Here is a 17,979-nt window from a genome sequence, read left to right as displayed (position 1 = left end):
TGACAGAAAGAGACAGCAAACGTGCAGTTTACTCAGTTCTATCCAAACACAAACCCAGATAAACCACAATGGGATTCACACATTCGAGCGGGGAGGTGTGGTTTGCTTCATGGGTTCTGCTGTAAGGGAGATAGACTGTCCTGTGTTTTACACTAAGCTCTGCGGGATATTCTGCCTGCTTGTGTATGACTCTGCCTTAAGCCAGCATTACACACAGGCCACGGCACACGGCACATGCTAACGCTAACGCTAACACTGCAGAGCCTCGCCAGGACTGCTTCTGCACACACTTTTGTTACAGCAGTTTAAACACCTCAGACACGTCGATGCTACGGGTTCTTAGCATTTTTGTAGCATTTTAGACTTTGTGTTTGCTAGTCTACGTCCTTGACCAATATGCTACCAGCTTTGAAATGGTGGGTGGGCCACAGGATTATCAGAGAAGGTCGGGGGGGTTGGGCCTACAGTAAATCAGCAAAGGGTATTAACACTCACCAGATAACAATTTGCTGAAAATGGGTCATACGCTTGCCCCCCAGCTCCAGACTCAGTATGTGCTATTGCGCTATAGGCATCCCTGAATGCATCACGGTCACAATGACATGAGGCCACGTCACCATAGCAGCATGGGATGCTGGCTCATGTTTCACTGCTCGGAGGCTACCTGATCATATGACTCCCATCCTTGTGGTGAGTCAGGAACACGGCGGCAGTGGAGCGTGTGTGCCATGCAGTAGCACCATCCTATTGCCGAACTGCTCCTAAGGGTGAGCGGCAGAGCGTGTGCAGGCCCCTACAGCGCACAGTGAGTGCCATGTGATAGAGCCATCGTATTGGCACACAGGCCCTAATGGCAGATAGCAGAGCGTGTGCACTGCACGGCAGGGCTGCCCTATCCGCGCGCCGGCCCTAATGGCAAACGACGGAGTGTGTATGGAACGCCAGAAGGGTCATACAGGCCTCAACTGATGCAATGTCTTCAGTGCACATGCAAAAAACACGTCAAACAAGTGTATTGTACGCCTTAAATTACGTGACATCAAGGCACTTTTAACGTGTAAAAAAAACTTGTAAACAAGGCACCGATTACGTGTCAAAAGGAGACACAAAAAATGCCTGAAACACACGTATCTTACACCTCAAGTATGCGGAAATTACATGACATCAAGGCGCTTTTAACGTGTAAAGAAGGACAGGAGCAAAAAATGCATCAATAAGGTGCTTAAGACAACTTGTAAGTTCAGGCATTTATGACCCTTTTGTCCTTTCATAAGCGTGTGTGGCATGCAGCAATGCCATCCTATTGGCACGCAGGCCCTAACGGTGAATGGCAACACAGGAGCGCCCCGCGGCAATGCTGTACTATCGGCGTGCGAGGGCCCTAACCACGAACGGCGGAGCATGTCAGCCCCGCGGCAATGCTGTCCTATCGGTGTGCGAGGGCCCTAACCACGAACGGCGGAGCATGTGAGCCGCGCGGCAATGCTGTCCTATCGGCGTGCGAGGGCCCTAACCACGAACGGCGGAGCATGTGAGCCGTACGGCAATGCTGTCCTATCGGCGTGCGAGGGCCCTAATCACGAACGGCGGAGCATGTGAGCCGCGCGGCAATGCTGTCCTATCGGCGTGCGAGGGCCCTAACCACGAACGGCGGAGCATGTGAGCCCCGCGGCAATGCTGTCCTATCGGTGTGCGAGGGCCCTAACCACGAACGGCGAAGCATGTCAGCCCCGCGGCAATGCTGTCCTATCGGTGTGCGAGGGCCCTAATCACGAACGGCGGAGCATGTGAGCCGCGCGGCAATGCTGTCCTATCGGCGTGCGAGGGCCCTAACCACGAACGGCGGAGCATGTGAGCCGCGCGGCAATGCTGTCCTATCGGCGTGCGAGGGCCCTAACCACGAACGGCGGAGCATGTGAGCCGCGCGGCAATGCTGTCCTATCGGCGTGCGAGGGCCCTAACCACGAACGGCGGAGCATGTGAGCCGCGCGGCAATGCTGTCCTATCGGCGTGCGAGGGCCCTAATCACGAACGGCGGAGCATGTCAGCCGTACGGCGGCGCCGTCCTGACAGCCCTGGCGGCAAACGGCGGCTGAGTCACACCAATGGACCTCAAATTTCAGCAGCCGTGTTATGAAAGGCCTGTCATTCAAATAGAAACACAGCTGACTCAGAGCACAGATGCATATGAGTATCTTTTTCCTCTTGGAATACCACACAGATATAACGATGCACCTATGTCGTGTCTCTAAAGCAGCACGTGGCTTCCTCTGCGTCACATAAGGGAGATTTGGCGTTTGCGTGGTGCGTCACACCCCAGCAGGGTGCAGGTCACACTGATCGTTCAATAACCCCCAGTACTTTGGGCCCTGGTATGGAAGAGTGAATAAACCATCACTGGGCCCCTGAGCAAGGCCCCTAACCCAACGGCGGCTCTAGCAGTGCTGTATACTTTCGAACCCCAAACTTTGGTCACTTGTACATCACTTTGGACAAAAGAGGTTGCTAAATGAATGCAATTGTATCGGTACCCTCCTGCCTGTGCCACCCAAGCATCAAGAATCACGTGGTTGGGGAGGGACTGTATTCCTCTGGGGGGAGGGGGGGGGTCATAATTATTGTCTTATCTTACTTTTGCTCAGGTTAGCAGAGAATATAACACAACATTTATGAACGCTAACCTTTATTGATGATACCTTATATATGGTCTCTGATATAGGCAATTATTACCATGGCAACCATGCCAGAAGGGTTTTCATTTTCCAATTTTATATTTTTCAAAAGAAGAGTAAATTAAATATTATACGTATGAGTCAGCCACACTCGGTTTACACTCAGACACACTGGGCTTTGTTGCAGTCCCTGACAAATTCCCCCTGGCCTTCTCAGGGAGAAGGAAACCACTGCCTGTACTAACTCGGTTATGCTTAGCTACTCCCTTACAGCAATTTTCTCCTTCATTACTAACCTCACCAACGGTAAAGTGCATTTTAAATGTACAAATCCCACCAATGAATTCAGCACTCCATCCAATGCTAAGAAGCACTGGAAATAGGGAAAAATCTGTGTGGATATCGCAGGTTCAAAAATAAACCACCTTTTACTATTCTATCTATGAATTTTAATGGACTACCTAACAGATTAGCAATATTTGTTTTAGAGGGCTGTACTTTATGTACATTCATCTATGTTTACTTAGCAGACACTTTAGTTCAAAGTGACTTGTCTGGTTTACATTTTACTCATTCATAGAGGTGGATAACAAGCTTAAAGAACTTCTACTGGGTATTTTATATAAAGTATTCAGGTTACACAATTCTTTGCAGCATTGATTTGTGGGAAACTTATTGGCAACCTTTAAATTCTCAGTTCTTAACTGTTCCAATATGTGGTTCCACATCATTAACATACATACACTATAGGGTCACTTTATCAAGCAAAATCTGCAATATCAGGCAGGAACCCCTTTTATCTCCAGGACTGTTTCTTGGGTTGTCGGGTTGCAAATTTGGAAATGCTGCTGCTGTACTGAGCTGTTATCTTAGCATCTGTCTGCAGGCTGTTTGCATTAACGAGCAGATGCACCTAATTAGGCGCCTCATCAGTGTATGTAGCCGTGTCTTCTGCTGCAGTGTTAGAAGTGGCAGGACCTCTTGGTTGAGATTAAGAAGCTGTCTTCTGTTATTATAGGAAAACATGCAAATAAATGCAAAAAATAAGGCAGTGAAAACCTTTGGACAAATATAGCAGTGAAAACCTTTCTTTCTTTCACCTGAATTACACACTTGCATTTAACATAATCAGCACTTTACAGGGCCACTGATAGAGGGTCATCTCCACATATATGGATATAAATATGTTAAAGAAACATATATAGATTTATTCCAAGAAGAACTATTGAGCTAAACATGACGATATTTATAAAATGCTTCTATTGAAAGAGATCTATTGCAAGGGCTTCAGTTATATGGCCCCTTACACATTTATACAGAATCCAGTTAAAATACATAATTAACATTAAATTGAGTTATTTAGCAGACATTTTCATCCAAAGAAACAGACATTTGAGGAAGGAGGGTCAGCCAGTCCCTGGGACAATTGAGGTTAAGCGCCTAGCTCAAGGGCCCAGTGGTGACATCACTCTGTCTGCCACTGGATTTAAACCAGTGAAACTCTGATCGTGGACCACCCTGCAGAGCCACACACTGCCCAAAGCAAAGCAAGCCCACAGATGCCACAGAACCATTTTATTTCGTACACGATTCTAGGTAACACAGTTGGCTGCCCACCATGAGGACCATGAGGTTCACTGGCTATATCTTTACAAAACATTTTGTTGTGAAATGTTTCACCGAAACAGCTGAACGAAGCATTTTGGGCCATGATTATAATTCATCAGTTAGGTAATCGTGTCCCTGACCTTTCTTATGAGCAAAACAATTACTGAAATAATGCAAAATCCAGAATGGAGAAGTGGGTCGATTAAGTAACCCGGAGTCATGCTTTCCTCTATAGCGGTCTCATGGAGAGGACCTGTTGCTCAACTCTTCCACATATGCACGCTCTGCACTTTCAGCTTTCAGAAGAAATAATACATATTCTTATTATTAATGTAATGGCTTTTCACGTGTTTATTTTTATATGAGTTAAAATATCTGGAATTTCCAGTTAATTTCCCATCCTCTATACTTTACATTGACCATTCCTGCCACTTATTGTCACCTATCGTCAAGTTTTAAAAAATGCAAGCCATTGACAAGGAGTATATCGGGGTAGGCAACCCTGATCTTTTCTATCCTACCTGGTCTCTGATGTGGAACACTGGATCTCAGGCAGATAGTAACTCATCAGGTAGGATATAAAACCTGTTGGATACCGGCGCTCCAGTATCAGAGCTACCTACCTCTGCTGTATGTGATTTCGGGTCTTCTGCCATACAGTGGAGTTCAGAGTCAGTGGTTTTATATTACACTGCATAAACAGGCCCTCTATGACACATTCAAAAGCGACATCCAACCACCTTATATACACATTTAGGTCACAAAGTCGCCCTGGTGTGATGCATCTTGCATAAACACCAATGGTACTCCTGTGTGCTTTTAAATTCGCAAACATTTCATATTGGACAATTTCACTGGCATTAAACTCACAAGATTCTGCCTAAAAGTGTGTTAGAGTAGGACGGGTAATGCTGTGCCCTTTGAGAGCTAAAAGATCCTGAAGCTGATCCCAGGAAACCCTCATTCTGATGATAGGCCTCATTCTGATGATAGGCCAATCCCTAAATCCTCGCAGTAGCAAAATATCCGATCTGATAAGATAATGCATGAACACCTCATAAAAAAAGATCATTCAACTAAAAAAAACACATTATGACCTTTAATTGCCCATACGTTGAACCACAAAGCAACTCATGTTAAAACAGAACTTTGTATGCTTAATTATCTTCATTATCTTTAAGTGATGTGCAGCCGTTCCCAGAACATAATTATCATAGATAATGGTTTATTATCACATGGCCTTTAACATGCATAAAGAATTCTTTAAAAGGCATTTGAAACACATCTGGCTGAACAGTGTGACAAAATTCGCAGGGCGAGCCAGGTTAACAACGGCCACATGACAGGAGGATTGCAGTTCGCCTGTGTTACCGCTGGCATTATCTGTTACCTAATCCGGTACATGAGTTTTAGCTCTCAAAGGGCACAGCATTACCCGTCCTACTCTAACACACTTTTAGGCAGAATCTTGTGAGTTTAATGCCAGTGAAATTGTCCAATATGAAATGTTTGCGAATTTAAAAGCACACAGGAGTACCATTGGTGTTTATGCAAGATGCATCACACCAGGGCGGCTTTGTAACCTTACGTGTGTTTGTGGCTTATTTAGCAAGTAAGGATGCTGTGACTGAAGCACAGAGTTTATGTCAAAAAGGCCCGAGTTGCTCGAGAGATTGTCTGATACTGCATTCCTGCTCATAGGTCACTTTGGGTAAAAGTCTGCTAAGTGTGTGGTGAGTTTTCAATTACCGTGTATCTTCCAAATGGCATTTAGGAACACCACACATCAGTTGGCGGGGGGGTAGGAGGAAAAGAGGGGGGGCTTTTCCCCATGGGTCCATCTTTCAGGAAAGGATGCGGAGAAGGAGCTGTGAGAAAATGGCTCGGGCGTGGGGTGAGCTATGACAATGCTCCAGCCACCAGAGGCATGAGGACCTCACTCTGAGGGAGTTAAACACCAGAGGCATGAGGACCTCACTCTGAGGGAGTTAAACACCAGAGGCATGAGGACCTCACTCTGAGGGAGTTAAACACCAGAGGCATGAGGACCTCACTCTGAGGGAGTTAAACACCAGAGGCATGAGGACCTCACTCTGAGGGAGTTAAACACCAGAGGCATGAGGACCTCACTCTGAGGGAGTTAAACACCAGAGGCATGAGGACCTCACTCTGAGGGAGTTAAACACCAGAGACATGAGGACCTCACTCTGAGGGAGTTAAACACCAGAGACATGAGGACCTCACTCTGAGGGAGTTAAACACCAGAGGCATGAGGACCTCACTCTGAGGGAGTTAAACACCAGAGGCATGAGGACCTCACTCTGAGGGAGTTAAACACCAGAGGCATGAGGACCTCACTCTGAGGGAGTTAAACACCAGAGGCATGAGGACCTCACTCTGAGGGAGTTAAACACCAGAGGCATGAGGACCTCACTCTGAGGGAGTTAAACACCAGAGGCATGAGGACCTCACTCTGAGGGAGTTAAACACCAGTCTCAGACGTCTTTAAATGACAGATGAGATATCTGCACCAAAATTCCCATAGCTGTGCCTGTGTGACTGGATGGTGTGTGAAAGTGTCTTGTGAAGAGTTGGTGCCCCATCCTGGGTTGTTCCCTGACTTGCATCCATAGGCAGCAGACCTCCTGCCACCCTGAATAGGACAAGCGATTACAGAAAATGGATGGATGGATGGATGAAGTAGCCGCTAACAGACTAATTGTCTGTATGGTTCAGAGAGAGGCTGACACGAGATGGGAACTCCAGCTGCAACAATCAATTAACAATGAAGAAAGCGACCAAACACCCTGTAAAGTTAATTTGTTGATTTGCATAAACCCTTCGAAGTTAATTTGTTGATTCGGGTTCATTTCCTTTTTCCTTATTGCATTTATTAGAAATCAGCATTTAATATATTTCTTGTATTGTTCTGGATATTTCTGAACGCTCCTGTCATGATTTATACTTACTGAACGATTAGAATGGAGCTTGGCCTTAGCATGAAATTTTTCCCACCCAGCTTCAGAGCCGGATCTTAAAGCCGAAGCACAATTCAGAACTGCAAATCAGGCTTCTCTCCACAAGGCCTACGGCCTTTTGCCAAAATGCAGGCAGTCATCAAGAGTACCAAACAAAGAAAAAAAAAATCCCACAACACTGCTTGTTTATGCTGTAGGACCCAAAGCGGCACTGGAATCCGGAGCTTTCACAATCAGCGCTGCCGGATTTACAAAAACACGGCGGATGAATGGAGTCCAATGGCATGTTATTTAAACCTCACTTTCCGCCACTGAAAGGCTCTGGGGTTTTGATTAACTGGGCTCTTGCACAAAATGCCGTGACGCAACGGGCTGCGCGACTCCCGGCCCATTGATCTCCAGCGGCAGTGGTCATGGGAAGGGGAGCAGCTGATCTTCCCCCAAAGCCATCCACCGGAAGGCTCGTTAATCAGCCAGCTAACAGCTTAGCGGCTAAACTTTGCCCCTCCTGCTCCATCACAACCATGGGAGGGGGAAGCACTATTTATAGCTATCTCAATAATTCACCCCGTAAGGTTTAAGCATAAGCAAAACTACCCAGCCACTAACTACAACATACACCTAAGATTCATAAGATAATGCTATTCGAGCGCTATGCTAATCCCATTAGCTTCAGACACCTATGCTGTTTTCTAATCACAGAGCAGTGGAAACAGAGTGCAGGTCAACAGCAGTCTATGCTAAACAGGACACACCTTTTGGCCACCTCACACTTAGGTCTCGCCCTGTTCTCATATGCATATGTCACCTTCGCAAGCTGCTTTTCACTGGGAAGAGCTTTGGTCTCATGGGGATTATATTACCTAACCCGACATGGGTGGTTCTCTTAGTACAGAAAAGACCTGCAGTAAAATAAAATTAAACTGGAGTAATTGGTTGCTTTGAAGTGCATCGCAGGACAAAGGCCAAGCTGACAAATTCATCCATCGTGATATTCATATTTCTAAGCCAAATGATGTGTTTTGTCAGCAAGCACAAACATCAAGTATTCAAAAGAAATGATATTTTGTATTAGTGGAGATTTAGTAAACAGCTACTAGCAAAGGTGCTTTTTTTAATGATGAATTTGATGTTTCTGCTCTGCACAGTAAATGTTTCCATCTAAAAGTCAGTCAGCCCACGGTCTAGGCAAAATCATCCTTGTTTCAGTAGTCGTGAGACCACATTAGTCTGTGTTTTTCGTTACAAAAAAAAAGTTTGAAAAAAGCCTCCTACTCAGCATCTCTGCTAGAAAGGTGTGACCCCCCCCTTCCTGCTCCCCCACACACAGACAGTGATAGAATTTAGGACCACAGAGTTAGACTAGCACATACATTTATGGGGCTTCCCACCAAAGGAAAGTGCTGCATTTCCCTCAAAATTCATTTAGAAGCTGTAAGTATGCATGTGTATGTAATTTCTGTATTAAGTCTTTGTTTAGAGCGATCACACGCGCCATAACTGGTGTTTGCAAAATAACAGCGGTTTTCAAATAACAAGTTAGTCAGACTTGAAGCATAGTTACAAAAGGCTGTGATGGCAAAGCTTTCCTCCAAACTAACTGTAATCAGTAATCTAAAAGTAAAATACACAAATGTAACAGATAGCATTCACGTTTTATTTACTGTGGATATGCTGCAAAAGTCGGGACATTTCTTGCCGTGAAGTTTGATCAGTTTTACCACAATTATTCATTCATTAACATGGAGAGGGGTGTTTTATGTTACTGGAAATAAATAGAGACAAAGAAAAATCTGTCTTATCATACCAGGGCAATGTATTGTGTATAAAGTTCCATTAGCTAAGATTACGGTCAAATGCTATAAACACACAAACATCATAATTAAATAAAAATAGGCATACAAGCCAAAAACCGAAAAATGCATCCATCTTACACACCCCTTTACAGTAGAGGGGAATTACAAGGCACAAGGCAGGGGAACCCCCTAAGACAGGATGTCACCCTATTACACAAGCTCAAATTATGTGGTACATTGTATGTATTCATAAATAGATTATTTATTTATAAATGGCCTTGCCATTTAGGCCAAAGAAACAAACAAATAAACATTTAACACTTAAATGCAAAGGTGTGCGCATATAGATGATTCGTTTTTCGTGGTTTACCTGATGCAGATGCTCATTTGTGACATACCCTACGTTTTAAAAAATATTTTTTAATGCAGCTGATCATTTTTTTGGAGCTATTCAAGTTATGTAACAGCGTGCTCTCTCCCGGGTTTTAGGTACGCATGTCCATCTCCCCAAGCAAAATGCTTCCTGTTGCAGGAAGAAGCGCTATATAAAGTATCAGTTTCTTGTGTTTCTGCTCATGTACATCATCTTCATCATCTTCATCGCCCGCATCATTTTCCCACCACTTCTCCTGGTGACGTATATCCTGGTCTTTTTCCGTAGCTAATGACTTACGATACTATTTTAATTTTACGTTTTATACGTCAATTGCTAAATCTAGGTTACTGAGACCATGAATTTTCAATGGCACCTGTATTCACCCATTTAAACAGCTCCATAAAACATCTATAAATGCATAATCGTTGCTCGTGTTTCCACGTCAGGCGAATAATAAATTACTCAATTGTGGCACGCATCAATGCGAATCAACATGCTGAACACACCTAAGCATAGTCCACCGCTCTCTCATAAGTGTGACGTGAATTACTATCGTTTTAATCAATCAAGTATCACTTCCGACGTTTGGCAAAAGTCTGGGCACGTCTTACGGCGGTGCCTCCTTAAAACCCACTGTCGGTAATCGTTAATCCAGTTAGGGTCCTACATGTAGAACAAGTCAGCCGATCCCTCTTTTAAGCAATTTAGAGTCATAAATCGGTCTGTGAGAAGTACGCCTACGTAATGTGTGAATGTGAGTTTTGAAAAAAAATAATAAAGCATGGGGACCCGGAAGAAACCCACACGACCCTGGGGAAAATGTGAAAACTCCGGATACAGCCGGGGCTGCAAGATGAACTTGAAATGGAGCCGATGCAAGAACTTTACGACCTAAATCGAGCAGGTTGCATGAAGCATGTAGTCAACCTGCACGCCATCTGCCACCTCTCTCGGAAAAACACCCTAAGCACACTGATCTAAAGAATCGAATCATGTTTACTGTATATTTGTCTAACGATGGCAAGAAGTAACGCTGCGATTTCCCCCCCCGAAATATTATTGTTACATAATGCTCGAATTCTTCCCGATGTATATTCAAAAAACCGTAGCGAAAGTAAGAAAATATGAGGAAACAGAAGCATTTAATTATTTCGTATAGTTGCGTAACTTAATATAGACTGACGCCCCATAGTAACGCATGTGTTGTCTCTGAATAATCGAAATCATAGCGCTCCTGTCTAAGAGGTTTCCATCCATCCGTTGTTCCTTTTCCTTTTTATCTCAGCTTGTTAGTATTTTAATTACTCAATGGTGCAATACCATCACAAGCATTGAGTCATGCAGCAGGGTGGGGCAGATCGTGCTATGGCAAACTGTTGCTCATGACCTCATCTTAACCTTTCCATGGTAAACCCTATTTTTCCATAAAGGGAATAGCCATTTTTATGGTTATTTTCGGGTCGATCCGACTCGACGACTACTTCGGTCAAGTTAATAATAGGTTTAATAAAAGATTAAGTTGTGTTGTTAATGTAGACTATTGATAAACGGCAAAATATGGCGCGATCGCGTAGAGTAGGAAGTATTTAACCGTTTCTGCTATTTGTTAGTATCCGCGGATCGTAAAATTGCAATAATGTGGCGTGTTGGTAAGGAATGTGTAACTTGTTGAAAGTCGTCATAATAACAAATAGCGGGGGGAGGCACGTCTCTTCCTAGGCTAGATGTGCATTTACAGGGCGGGGGGCAGCGGCACGTCGCGTCCGTCGGCGCTGCCTGGCTTTGTCAACCTTCCTGTCATCAGAAAAAAGGCAGCTAGGCGGAGCCAGGATGTCGCAATCGCAGGCAGGCAGCATCATTAACTTGAAACCCTACTGTAAAGCGAGTAAGGGATATTAGACATTACTGTCCTATACCCAGGGTCGACGCAGTTTGCCTGCTGCTTGGAGATCGACCGACTCAGGCTGGAGGCGACACCCGAAGTGGATCGTCTGACTAATTGGATTAAGCCGCCTGTTCTGGCCTGGGAAGCAAATCGTTTTTTTTCATGTTAATTTATTTACGCATCTCCGACAATAAGCACTGCTGCTTTCCAACGTATGATAAAGAGACGCCAGCTGGACATCCGACTCTCACTGTCGCCTTTTTAAAGTTTGATCGCGAGCAAGGAAAAAGCGGGACAGGACGACGATAAGTGCTGCCATACCCCTCCGGTGGATCGGTGTGCATCTGAAATATCGGGAGCTGGGATTGATAGCTAATTCAGCGGGAATAGCGAACAAAGAGCCCCGTAAGGACAACAAAAGCCAGCACCGGTGCACGGTGAAAACTACGCAAGTCCGCTACTACAAAGCCACCCACGACCATTTAAGTCGATCGCAACCATATATGACTGGGCAGCCTTTTCTTTTCTTTGGGAAAGTTCCGGATACGTTTAACAATCGCAAAAACCAAAGGCGACAATTTAACGTATAGCTCTTTCATCACTTTTTTTTTACAGTGGAATCAAGAAAAAAAAATCGCCATTATCTTTATACTGTCTAGTTTTTTTCGATCTTGTATCGAAAGTAACACTTGAAGTTTTTTTATTTTTAAATTTGATCTTAGCAACATTTATCTTTTTGGGAATGTTTTTTTGAGAAAAATAGAACACTGACAAACGGGAATTGCCGTAGCATTTGTGCGTTTTTTTGGAGAAGAGCAGATGCCTTTGTCTTCCACGGACGAGGTAAAATTCAGTGTCTTCTTATTACGTGTTAATGCTATTAAATGTCAGATCCGGTCGTTGCTAGTCAACATGCGCAGGTCTGTCGAGTCCTACATGATTTAAACATGAATAGTCCTATAAGGTTACATGGGGAAAGAGGGGGGAAATATCTCGGTTAAACTTCATGGAGGCGATGATGCAATTCTGGTTCAAACTGTATCAGAGAAATGACCCCATTCACAAGTGCAGTTACAGCTACGCACCCAGACATCCTGTCCTTGGGTCCTGTTTTATTATTAAAAGCGGGGACATCCGTGCCAACGCATACTTAACAAATACTGCGATCGCGCGTTGCTTAACTTTTAACTCGAGTCTCCCGGTTTTGATCACTAGTTATGAACTTGCTGTTTTGTGTTTATAAAAGCGGCGGTCGCCGGCTGCCATTACGTCCTTAAAGGCTAAATGAATGATCCCGGCCTTACAACGCTGACACATAGATCCGATGTTAAATATTTCGAAATAGCTGAAGTCATTTTTTGTTTTAGTAATGCAGAATCACCGGCTTGATCATCCTGCACGGCGTCACAGGCTGTTATTTGAAAGGGGATGCAGCGGCGCTTATGAATCACCTCTTCCGCTGTCCAGTCATCTCTTTGTTACACTAAGCATACTGCAATAAGGAATATTATGCTATTTCAGCCTGCTTAGTACATTAAGAAATCCAAACGATCCATTAAGGCAGCCGTTCTTTGGATGCTCCGCGAACTTCGCATTGTTTTATTTATATAAATGTTGTACGGATTGACTGGAATTGTGGCGTTAACATCGTCGCAGTGATTCGTACTCCCCTGGAAGGGGGGGGGGCTGTTCAGTGGCATTTGGATATATAATACGGGAGGAATAAGTTGATCTTGCTTGGATCATGACCGTCATGCAGGCCTATTGTCCTCGAAAGAAGGGAGACGAGCGTCAGTCCGGACGCCAAGGAGGGGGTGACGTCATACAAGTCTGACAAAATATGGGTTTTATCTCCAAAAGGGATTTCCGTGCTTTAGCACGACTGATTGCGATCGTTTCCTCAGTCCCAATAGCCTTGCATCAAGTGACCCGATTATTGGCAAATTTCGTGTTTGTGGTACAATATTAGGTTAGGTTGCCTGCTATAGCAGTTTTATGCTGGAAGGTTGCCAAGCTGCACTTGGCAATCTGTTGCATATAGTTTATTCATTATAAGGTCAGTTTTTCTTTGTTGTGAAGAGTTGCCGCTTGGCAGTGGTGTAAAGGACTATGTCTGTCTTGCAGATGAGTGTGAACCTGCAGCCTGGCCCATGCACTCTTCCTCTGCGCCTGAAGCGTGTGGATTTCGAGGAACCCCTCGACACTGACACCCCAAAATGCAAGCGCCCTCGCCTGAGCCAGCCTCCCTCTCCAGGCCTGGCCCCGTGCCTCCGTCCTTTGACCCAGAGCCCAAGGCCCAGTGGAGGGCAGCAGCCCAGCGCCTCCCGGATTGGTCCCTACATCCTCTTGGAGAAGATGGAGGGCTCACAGATCCATAGGGCCGTGCACAGTGTCACGGAGAAGGAGTACACTTGCAAGGTACGTCACGTCACTCGTCTAGAACACATCCATTTGATTAATTGAGAGTCCAGACGGGAAGGCAGAGAGGACTTCCCTTACCTTGCTGCGTACGGCGTGCTGTGGGTTGAGGCGATCTGCTGGGGACGTGTGTATTGTTTTTCTCAAACAGTATTGTCATGGCATTTATCAAACCGTAAGCATAATAACCGCAGAAGGCTTTTGCACGGAACTTTAGAAGCACAGGCATCCCCAAAGTGCTGAAATCTCAATATAACGATACGGCGTTTTACTTTTGATGTGTCCGTGCTCCAGAAGGCAGATTTCTGATTACAGGTCGCATGAGACCTTTGCTCTGCAGGACGGGGGCGTGTTAACCCTGCTGACTGCCGTTCTGACCCGTAGGTGTTTCCCATGAAGAAGTATCAGGAGCTGATCGCCCCCTACGCTCTCCTGTCGCCGCACGAGAACGTGGTGCCCGTCTCGGAGGTGGTGACTGGCGAGCGCAGCGCCTACGTCTTCTTTGAGCGCAGCCACGGCGACATGCACTCGTACGTGCGGACATGCAAGCGGCTGCCGGAGGACGAGGCGGCCGGGCTTTTCCGGCAGATGGCGGCCGCTGTGGCCCACTGCCACTGCAGTGGCGTCGTGCTGCGCGACCTCAAGCTGCGCAAGTTCGTCTTCACCGACAGGCAGAGGTCAGTATCCCCCCCCCCCCAAAAAAAAAAAACTTTGGGACATGCCCTAAGCACCTAGAGCTTCCCATGCCACTGATCAATAAGGTGATGTCGAATCCGAGTCTGTCTATTAAACTATCAGGCCGTAGCAGGGAGTAATGTTGGCAGGGTGCTACTGCAGCACTGGATGCACTACAATGGAGCCAGTATATTCAGACAGTTTTAAAGAAGCATTTCTGAGGAGGGTGTGGCTGTCGAGGTTTGGGTCAGATGCCCTCAAACAGTCGGTATCCTGTCCAAAATCAGAGTTGTGATTTTCATCTAAGAGATGATTTTGTCTGTTTATTACTTCCACGATATATTATTATTTTATCAATTCAATTCATTCTTGTTGGTATCTGCAGCCCAGTTAGGCCTATTAGGTTTCCATACATCTTAAAAAACATACAGTTGCGTAAAACGGTTGACGGGTAGATAATCGGCGGGAAGACGCCGTGCTTCTGTTTCGGGTAACGGATCCAGGCGGCAGCTGCATTCCCGCCCGCGAGCACCGGCTACGTGCGTCACGTGATGCCCGCGGTCTCCAGGAGGCGAGTGGTCCATGAGCCGGGGGGGGGGTCTCTGCTCTCCGTCATCCACTTGGCTCTCCTTCGAATAGCGTGCACATTCCGCCGAGATCTTGATGGAAATGTCAGACCGCGTGTGAGCGAGTGAGAGCGTCGAAACTGAACTCTCGTGGGGCCACAAAAACAAGACAGGCCTGCGGGGGCGACGGGCATATTTGAGTCATCAACGCTGAGCTCCACGTGACCCAAGATATTATAGCAGTGGTACAAACAGGAGCGGGCAAAATGCTCTCTTATCCGAGATCGAAAATCCCTCCATGCCGTGCGGTTATATAGTATTAAATGTCAGCACTGTGTAGGTTAGTTTCATGGCTAAAAAATGGACCCTAAATTTAGCTTAGCAGACACTTTGGCTTTGGGCTATAATGAGAAACAGTCATAGATTAGTGGTTTATTAACGTTGTATATTTTCAGCAGTAGTATAGAGTGTCTGGCCGTGTCCATTTAGATTTGCAGCATGCATTCTGCTTTGCATATGTTAGTTCCTCGAGTCGCGAGTGTTAGCTATTGCCAGGGCTGATGCTATCGCTCTGTACCATTGCTGTTTATAGAAACATTATGTTAGCAAGTCGCTTCGCCGTGCATCTGTTTGCCTGTGGGCTGTCAGATATTAATGTGCGTTTTTTTGTTTTTTTCTCCCTCGACTGACTTAATGCAAATAGACGTGTGAAGCAAACTGTTAAGCCCCAGAAAAAGAACTAGCGCTTCCCGCTTACGTAACCTGTCATGACTAACTTTCACTGTAGGAGCGAGGTGGTACAAATGTCACTGTAATGACCTGAGAGAATTAAAATGTATATTTATAACGACTCCCAGTGTTTTGGGAATGGGGGAGGTGACTAACATTTCTCCTGCTGCCTCTACAGGACGAAGCTGGTACTGCAGGATTTGGAGGACTCGTGCATCCTTAAAGGGGAGGACGATTCCCTGACTGACAAACATGGCTGCCCGGCCTACGTCGGGCCAGAGATCCTCAACTCGCGGCACTCGTACTCAGGGAAGGCGGCGGATGTGTGGAGCCTCGGCGTTGTGCTGTACACCATGCTGGTGGGCCGCTACCCCTTCCAGGACGTGGAGCCTGCAGCTCTCTTCGGCAAAATCCGCCGGGGGGTGTTCACAGTGCCGGACTCGCTCTCTGCCAGCGCCAAGTGCTTGGTGAGATGCATGCTGCGGAAGGCCCCCTCAGAGAGACTGGAGTCCAGTGACGTTCTGCTGCACCCCTGGCTGAATTCTCCCAGCCCCTTGGCCCCCAGCAGCCACCTCACCCCCAGGAACTGCACGGACCAAGTCGTACCAGACTTTGGGAAAAATGAAGATGAGGACTTTCTGTAATTCAAAGTAAAGTGAATGAAATAGACTTTCTTAAAGCCTACATTTCCCTCTTCGTGTTCTCCGGTGGTGAGAGTAATGTTTCACCTGCATAAAACAAAAATAGATTCTCTGTCAATGGAGAACCACGCAAAGCTGACAGGGGAAAGACGAGAAGTCTTTTCTGAGGCATTTTTAGGATTGTAATGTGTTCATTGTGGTTCAGCGATTATCCTCGATGTAGCTGAAGTTGACAAAACACCTGACAAGACCAGTGGCTTCACGTCTGCTGCTCGGACCTGCGATAGCGACATTCTGCGACCTTCCGCTTAAACTGAAAACGATCCTCTCCCGAATCCAGTCACCCGCCATTGCATCGTCCAGCCAATTCATACCAGTATTTAACCCTTTATGTAGTCTTTTCCATTTCGAGAGCGAGCAAAACTGTCGGTGGAAGAGGCCTGTGAGAGACAATTCGTCTCTAGGTCTAAGGTGGCCGGTGTGAGTTACCTCTAATGTTAACCAATCCTGGAATACTTGATGCACAAGAATATTTGTGCCCTTTTTAGTACTGTTTGCATAGTTTGCAGTGGAAAAACTAGATCTGACTGTTTTTAAGTGCCTTTTTGTCTTCTAGTTCCTGTTTTACCCCTTATTTATCCTCACCAGACATAGACAGAACCAAATATGAGGTGCTTTTTGTAACCAAAGAATCGTCTGTAGCTTTCGTCAGTGTATAGACCTCTGTAAACTGAACCCTTTTTTCATTGTGGATGGCAATAGGTTGACATTCTGCCTGTAACAGTGAAAATGACCCATTCGTTGAAGTGCAGGGTTGCTTTTTGTATGAAGAATGTGCTCTATGTCGTCCTGTGCATGCCGTCTCAGTTCCCAAATAGGTCCACCATAATGTCCGTGTCTGCGCCACTCTGGGGAGGATCTGGATGAGGGTGACAGTGAACTGGTACCTGTACAAAACCCCAGTCTAAAGCTGGTGGAGTCACGGTTTGCGGACCGTAGTGAGGCATTACGAAGAATCGGACCTGGAACCTGCATAACTCCCTGTGTGTCCCCCCCCCGTTATTGTTCTTGCATTCACATCACCACCTTTTTTTTGTGAATTTTGTAAATAAACTTATTATGCAGAGAAAATGCACACTACATGGTTGTTTTTGTTTTGGGGGTGTGTAATAAGTCCCTTAAAATAAGTGTATATTTTTTGTTGTTGCCAATAAGAAATAAAAATCCAAAAAAGCCAACCTTCCTTTGTCCTCCTTCCTGCATGAGCCGTAGAGCAGCATAAACTGCATTCTTACCATTTTGCTACAAAACATTTGATCACTTTGCCCTTTGTTACATCTGTAAACAATGAGCACAGGCAACAATATTGTGTTGTAGTTTTTTCACCAGCTGAAAAATGAACTAAAATGTAATTACAAATGAATCTATGAAACGAAACAGTGTTGACTAGTTCCAGGAAATTACCATGAAAATACCACTAGAAATGACTAGAACTGAGAAATAATGCAACATGTATTGGCCTATTTGGTGAGATAATGTTCAAAAAGGGTTTCTGATTAATTTAGTTTCTGAGTCTTTGTCTTCCTTTCAAGAAGCAAATGTTTCTTTATCATGATATACATGTTTTTATCCGGG

General features: G+C 45.5%; 1 protein-coding gene across 1 annotated transcript; it reads left to right on the top strand.

The window, feature by feature from the left end:
• The first annotated feature begins 10,860 nt into the window (after positions 1 to 10,860).
• Positions 10,861 to 17,582, top strand: trib3 (tribbles pseudokinase 3). The gene is made up of 4 exons (XM_049022876.1): positions 10,861 to 12,158; positions 13,440 to 13,733; positions 14,118 to 14,410; positions 15,882 to 17,582. The coding sequence occupies exons 1-4, from the start codon at positions 12,135 to 12,137 to the stop codon at positions 16,345 to 16,347; spliced, it is 1,077 nt and encodes a 358-aa protein (XP_048878833.1). The 5' UTR covers positions 10,861 to 12,134; the 3' UTR covers positions 16,348 to 17,582.
• The last annotated feature ends 397 nt before the right edge of the window (positions 17,583 to 17,979 follow it).

This window comes from Brienomyrus brachyistius, chromosome 8, assembly GCF_023856365.1.
Source record: "Brienomyrus brachyistius isolate T26 chromosome 8, BBRACH_0.4, whole genome shotgun sequence".
Classification (NCBI taxonomy): domain Eukaryota; kingdom Metazoa; phylum Chordata; class Actinopteri; order Osteoglossiformes; family Mormyridae; genus Brienomyrus; species Brienomyrus brachyistius.
Note: the sequence above shows the minus strand (reverse complement) of the source record. Positions and strands in the feature narration are given on the sequence as shown.

What these genes read in the sequence shown, in the direction of transcription:
- trib3 (XM_049022876.1), top strand. Translation starts at nt 12,135, where the DNA reads ATGCCTTTGTCTTCCACGGACGAG. An exon ending in CTTTGTCTTCCACGGACGAG is followed by an intron (nt 12,159 to 13,439) that starts GTAAAATTCAGT and finishes TCTGTCTTGCAG; the next exon opens with ATGAGTGTGAACCTGCAGCC. An exon ending in GTCTTCACCGACAGGCAGAG is followed by an intron (nt 14,411 to 15,881) that starts GTCAGTATCCCC and finishes CTGCCTCTACAG; the next exon opens with GACGAAGCTGGTACTGCAGG.